This window comes from Leucopleurus acutus (assembly GCF_964270905.1).
Source record: "Leucopleurus acutus genome assembly, chromosome: 3".
Lineage (NCBI taxonomy): Eukaryota > Metazoa > Chordata > Mammalia > Artiodactyla > Delphinidae > Leucopleurus > Leucopleurus acutus.
The window spans coordinates 120588168-120595159 of NC_139145.1; the positions used below are offsets into that span (position 1 = coordinate 120588168).

A 6992-nucleotide genomic window follows, 5' to 3' on the forward strand; every position below is an offset into this window, starting at 1 on the left:
TATTTCCCCTTTTATGGCTGTTAGTATTTGCCTTATGTATGGGCTTATGTATTGAGGTGTATTGTATTGAGGTGCTCCTGTGTTGGGTGCATAAGTATTTACAATTGTTATATCTTCTTCTTGGATTGATCCCTTTATCATTATGTAGTGTCCTTCTTTGTCTATTGTAATAGTCTTAATTTTAAAGTCTATTTTGTCTGATATGAGAATTGCTACTCCAGCTTTCTTTTGATTTCCATTTGCATGGAATATCTTTTTCCATTCCGTCACTTTCAGTCTGTATGTGTCCCTAGGTCTGAAGTGGGTCTCTTGTGGACAGCATATGTACGGGTCTTGTTTTTGTATCCGTTCAGCCAGTCTGTGTCTTTTGGTTGGAGCATTTAATCCATTTACATTTAAGGTAATTATTGATATGTATGTTCCTATTACCATTTTCTTAATTGTTTTGGGTTTGTTTTTGTAAGTCATTTCCTTCTCTTGTGTTTCCTACCTAGAGAAGTTCCATTAGCGTTTGTTGTAAAGCTGGTTTGGTGGTGCTGAATTCTATTAACTTTTGCTTATCTGTAAAGGTTTTAATTTCTCCATTGAATCTGAATGAGATCCTTGCTGGGTAGAGTGATCTTGGTTGTAGGTTTTTTCCTTTCATCAGTTTAAATATGTCTTGCCACTCCCTTCTGGCTTGCAGAGTCTCTGCTGAAAGATCAGCTGTTAACCTTATGGGGATTCTCTTGTATGTTATTTGTTGCTTTTCCCTTGCTGCTTTTAATATTTTTTCTTTGTATTTGATTTTTGATAGTTTGATTAATAAGTGTCTCAGCGTGTTTCTCTTTGGGTTTATTCTGTATTGTACTCTCTGTGCTTCCTGGACTTGATTGACTATTTCCCTTCCCATGTTAGGGAAGTTTTCGACTATAATCTCTTCAAATATTTTCTCAGACCCTTTCTTTTTCTCTTCTTCTTCTGGGACCCCTATAATTCAAATGTTAGTGTGTTTCATATTGTCCCAGGGGTCTCTGTGACTGTCCTTAATACTTTTCATTCTTTTCTCTTTATTCTTCTCCCTGGCAGTTATTTCCACCATTTTATCTTCCAGCTCACTTATCCGTTCTTCTGCCTCAGTTATTCTGTTATTGATTCCTTCTAAAGTATTTCTAATTTCAGTAATTGTGTTGTTCATCAGTTTGTTTGCTCTTTAGTTCTTCTAGATCCTTGTTAAATGTTTCTTGTATTTTCTCCAATCTTTTTCCGAGATTTTGGATCATCTTTACTATGATTACTCTGAATTCTTTTTCAGGTAGGTTGTCTATTTCATCTTCATTTATTCGGTCTTGTAGGTTTTTACCTTGCTTCTTCATCTGTAACATATTTTTTTGTCATTTCTTTTTTTTTTTTTTTTGATGGGTGGTGCTGTATTGCTGTCTTACTGGTTGTTTGGCCTGAGATGTCCAGCACTGGAGTTTGCAGGCAGTTGGATAGAGCTGGGTCTTGGTGCTGAGATGAGGACCTCTGGGAGGCCTCACTCTGATTGATATTCCCTGGGGTCTGAGGTTCTTCATTAGTCCAGCAGTTTGGACTTGGAGCTCCCACCAAAGGAGCCTGGGCCCGACCTCTGGCCTGGGAACCAAGATCATGCAAGCTTTGTGGTGGGGTTAAAAAAAAAAAAAAAAAAGTACAATATCAAAGAATAAAAAATAAAATAAAATTATAAAGATAAAAAATATATTAGGAAAAATTATAATTGAAACAACTGCAACAAGGTAAAATAAAACCACAACAGAGGAAAGAAAAAAAAAAGGGGGGTGGGAACAAGCCAAAAGGAGAGATCACTAAAAAAGTATAAGGAATAAAATAAAATTAGAAAAATAAAAGATTTATTAGGAAAATTAAAAATATGAAAGAATCAACAGCAGTGAATCAACAAGGCAAAACAGAACCCCAATCTAAGAAAGGAAGAAAGAAAAAGCCTTGTCTCTGCTGGTGAAGTTTAGACAAGGGGTGGAACTTAGGCAGGGGTGGGGTTTAGGGTGGGGCAGAACCTAGGCGGGAGGGGTGTGACGTTTGAGCATGCGGCAGGGCCTAGGCGGGGTGACGTTCAGGCATGGGACAGTGCCTCTGCTTAGGACCTGCGCAGAAGGGGAGAGGCAGCATGTCTAAAGGAGGGTCTCTAGAGTGTTGAGTTCTGGAGTTTGGGGCCTTGAGTGAGGGTGTGTGGGTGGGGTTTAGGCCCAGCTCGTTGAAGGGGGTCTCCAAGTGTAAAAGTAGGGCCCTGGGTGGGCGTGTAGGGGCGAGGCTTGGGTTCTGCATGGCAGGAGGGAAACTCCGAGGACAGAGGATTAGGCCCAGGGGCCCAACAGGCTCCCCAGTGCCTAAGTGGACAGGGAAAGCACTGGCCGCGTTCCCTTCCTTTCCTTCGTGCCCCTCCCCCACCTTCTCCCCCAGCGTCTACCCCGTTGCCGCTGGACCCCTGACCATGGGTGGGTCCTGCTGGTTGTAGGAACTCCTTCCCTCCCCAGCCATCCCTCAGGGGTGCCAGTCCCGGAGGTCCAGCCTTTACTTTTGCTCCCCCTTCCCTCCCTCCCACTCCCTCAGGGCCCGCATGGCTGGACGGGACCTAGGTGGGCAGAGGATCAGGCCCAGGATCTGAACAGGTTCCTGGGGGTCCAAGTGGGCAGGGGAAACCTGACCACGCTCCCTTTTGATCCTCTGCCCTCCCAATGGTTCCCCAATTTCCCCCTTCAGGCGTGGGATCCCTTCCCCTCCCCCAGCCGCCCCTCAGGGGCACCAGTCCTGTCCCACCTCCACTTCTCCCCTTTCACTCCCCCCACGCCCAACGTGGGGGTTCCTCCCATCCCCTTTGGTGTCCGTGGTCCCCCACTGGTGCCTGCTAGGTGCCCTAGTTGTGCAGAGACGTAGATTCCGCATCCTCCTAGTACGCCATCTTGATTCCACCCCTTCTGCAGTTTTGGAATGTTCGGTATATATGTATTAAGTACATCTGGTTTAATGTGTTGTTTAAAGCCAGTGTTTCCTTATTGATTTGTCCAGATAATCTATCCATTTGATACACGTGGGATATGAAAGTCCCCTGCTATTATTGTATTACTATCAATTTCTCCCTTTATGTCAATATTTGCTTTATGTATTTAGGTGCTCCTATGTTGAGTGCATAGGTATTTATGAATGTTATATCCTCTTCTTGGATTGACCCCTTTATCATTATGAAAAGCTCTTCTTAGTCTCTTATTATAATCTTTATTTACAGTCTGTTTTGTTTTATATGTGTATTGCTACCACAGATTTCTTTTTGTTTCTATTTGCATGGCATATCCTTTCCCATCCCTTCACTTTCAGTCAGTGTGTCTTTAAATCTGAAGTGAATCTCCTGTTGGCAGCATATAGATTGGTCTTTTTTTTTTAAATCAATTCAGCCACCCTGTGTCTTTAGTCCATTTACATTTAAAGTGATAAATGATAGTTACATGCTTATTGCCATTTTGTTAATTGTTCTGGTTGTTTTTGTAGTTCTTCTCTGTTCCCTATTTTTCTCTTTGTCTGTTCCCTTGTAGTTTGATGATTTTGTATAGAGTTATATATATTCTATATAACGATATATAAACTATATTTCTTTAGTATTATAGCTTGTGTATCTATTTTAAGTTTTTGGTTTGTGGTTAAGTTTGAACACATTCTAAAAACACTACATTTTTTCTCCCCCTCCCACATTTTATGTTTTTATTTTTTAATTGCGATATAGTTTATTTACAATATTATATAAATTTGAGGTGTACAACATAGTGATTCACAATTTTTAAAGATTATATTCCATTAATAGTTATTATAGAACTTCCCTGGTGGTCCAGTGGTTAAGACTGTGCTTCCAATGCAGGGGGCAAGTGTTCGATCCCTGGTCAGGGAAGCTCTGCATGCTGCGCAGTGCAGCCAAAAAAAAACTGGTTACTATAAATTATTGGCTATATCCCCTGTGATATATACTTATAGCTTATTCCTTTTATACATAGTAGTTTGTACCTCTTAATCCCCTACCTCCATCTTGCCCCTCCCTCCTTCCCACTCCCTACTGGTAACCACTAGTTTGTTCTCTATATTTGTGAGTCTGTTTCTCCTTTGTTATATTCACTAATTTACTTTATTTTTTAGATTCCACATATAAGTGATAACATAAGTATTTGTCTTTCTCTGTCTGAGTTATTTCACTCAGCATAATACCCTCTAAGTCCATACTTGTTGCAAATGGCAACATTTCATTCTTTTTTATGGCTGAGTATTTAATTGTGTGTGTGTATACACACAGACCACATCTTCTTTACCCATTTATCTGTTGATGGACACTTAGATTGTGTCCATATCTTGGCTATTGTAAATAGTGGTGCTATGAACATTGGACTGGTTCATTCTTCTTGGAGCCTGTTCTTTCCCACTTCACTCTTGCCCTTGGCACGGTATGTGGCAATGTCCTTTTCATATTTCTCCTTTAGCTTAGCTGCTTTCTGTTCATAGGGTTATTTACCTTTGGCTGACTGCTCAGACCACATTTCACCCACTTTTTTTGCAGTATCTCCAATGGATAAGACAGGGTGTTCACTTTTGATCTTTGGGTGATGTTCAGAGCAAAACCGGAAGAAGGCAGATGGAGGCCTTTTAGGCACATTGGGATCTTTTTTCTTTCCCTTCTTGTCACCTTTGGGAGGAACATAATTTTTCATCTCCCTGTCATAGCGAGCTTTGTCACTTTTTGCCATATCTTCAAACTTGGATTTTTCCTTGGCAGACATGATCTTCCATCTCTCAGGACATTTCTTGGAGAACTCGGTGAAGTTGGCCGAGGAGTCAGGGTGTTTCTTCTTGTGCTTCTCCCGGCAAGTCTGCACAAAGAAGGCGTATGAGGACATCTTGCCCTGCGGCTTGTTGGGGTCGCCCTTTCCCATGATGGTGCTGCTGCTGCGGCGGTGGCGCGTCCACCTGGCGGTAGCTTTTCCTCAGAGTACTGCGCAGTGGCCAGGTCAGACCTCGACACTGCTGCCCGTGGCTCCGGCGCGAACTGTTCCGTCGCTAACCCAATCTTCCACCTCTTGTTTTGCAGACTTCTCCGCGCCTGGTATCTTAGTTTTTAATTTGCAATTCTCTGACCAGAGAGGTTGAGCATTTTTTCATATATTTATTGGACATTTGGATTTTCTTTCTTTTTAAATTTTTATTTATTTTTATTATCAGATTGATTGATTGGCCATGTGGCTAGCAGAATCTTAGTTCCCCGACCAGGGATTGAACCTGGGCCCTGGCAGTGAAAGCACTGAGTCCTAACCACTGGACTGCCAAGGAATTAATTCCCTGGATTTTCCTTTTTTTTTGGGGGGGGGGTATATATGTATATTTTAACATTTATTTATTTGGTTGCACAGGGTCTTAGTTGTGGCACGTGGGCTCCTTTGTTGTGGCATGCAAACTCTTAGTTGTGGTATGCATATGGGATCTAGTTCCCTGCCCAGGGATCCAACCCAGGCCCCCCGCATTGGGGGCAGACTCTTAACCACTGCACCACCAGGGGAGTCCCATGGATTTTCCCTTTTGTGAAATACCTATGTTTTTTCTCTCTACTTTATGCTTTTTGTTTCACTTAGTCTTCACATATAGGTACTACAGTTATGTCCATTTTTATAGATTTTATACAAATTGAGATTTTGGTTAAGGAATTTACCCAAGGTCACTCAGCTAGTAAATGGCAGGTTAAGGATATAAATCCAAGCAGACAGAATACAGAGCTTCCAGAGTATGGGCATATCTTCATATTTATTGGCCCTTTTGGTTTTTTCTTCTATGAATAGCTTGCTTTACTGTTATTTTTATTTGACAGAGTTTTTCTTTAATATAAAAGAATATTCGTTTCTCTTACGTTACAAATATTTTCTAAACTATTGTTTGTCCTTTCATTTTATTTATGTTGCTTTTGCCAGAATTTTTATTCACATGATCAAATGCCTAGTTTCTTTTTTTTTTCTTTTTTTTAATTGAAGTATAGTTGATTTACAGTATTGTGTTAGGTGTACAGCAAAGTGATTCAGTTAAACATATATATACCTATTCTTTTCCAGATTCTTTTCCCTTATAGGTTATTACAAAATATTGAGTATAGTTCCCTGTGCTATACAATAGGTCCTTGTTGGTTATCTGTTTTTTACATAATAGTGTGTATATGGTAATCCCAAACTCCTAATTTATCCCCTCCCTTTCCCCTTTGGTAACCATAAGTTTGTTTTCTATGTCTGTGGGTCTGTTTCTGTTTTGTATATAAGTTCATTTGTTTGGTTTTTTTTTTAGATTCCACATATAAGCAATATCGTGTGATATTTGTCTTTCTCTGGCTTCACTTAGTATGTTAATCTCTGGGTCCATCCATGTTGCTGCAAATGACATTATTTCATTTTTTTATGTCTGAGTAGTATTCCATTGTGTATATGTGCCACATCTATTTTTTTTTAATTTTATTTATTTTATTTTTGGCTGTGTTAGGTCTTCATTGCTGCACACGGGCTTTTTTCTGGTTGTGGCCCGGGGGGGCGCTGCTCTTCGTTGCCACGCGCAGGCTTCTCACTGCGGTGGCCTCTCTTGTTGCGGAGCACGGGCTCCAGTAGTTGTGGCACACAGGCTCAGTAGTTGTGGCTCGCAGGCTCTAGAGTGCAGGCTCAATAGTTGTGGCACACGGGCTTAGTTGCTCTGTGGCATGTGGGATCTTCCCGGACCAGTGCTGGAACCCGTGTCCCCTGCATTGGCAGGCGGATTCCCAACCACTGTGCCACCAGGGAAGCCCTATACCACATCTTCTTTATCCATTCATCTGTCCATGGACATTTAGGTTGCTTCCATGTTTTGGTTATTGTAAATAGTGCTGCAATGAACTTTGGGGTGCATGTATCTTTTCAAATTATGGTTTTCTCCAAATATATGCCCAGGAGGAGTGGGATTGCAGGATCATG

General features: G+C 41.2%; 1 protein-coding gene across 1 annotated transcript; it reads right to left on the reverse strand.

Annotated features, from left to right (window-relative positions):
• Positions 1 to 4520: 4520 nt before the first annotated feature.
• LOC309959510 (high mobility group protein B2) lies at positions 4521 to 5449 on the reverse strand (the record flags this gene model as incomplete). The annotated part of the gene is made up of 1 exon (XM_082835836.1): positions 4521 to 5449. Exon 1 carries the CDS (start codon positions 4944 to 4946, stop codon positions 4521 to 4523), a length of 426 nt encoding a protein of 141 aa, XP_082691962.1. The 5' UTR covers positions 4947 to 5449.
• Positions 5450 to 6992: the final 1543 nt, after the last annotated feature.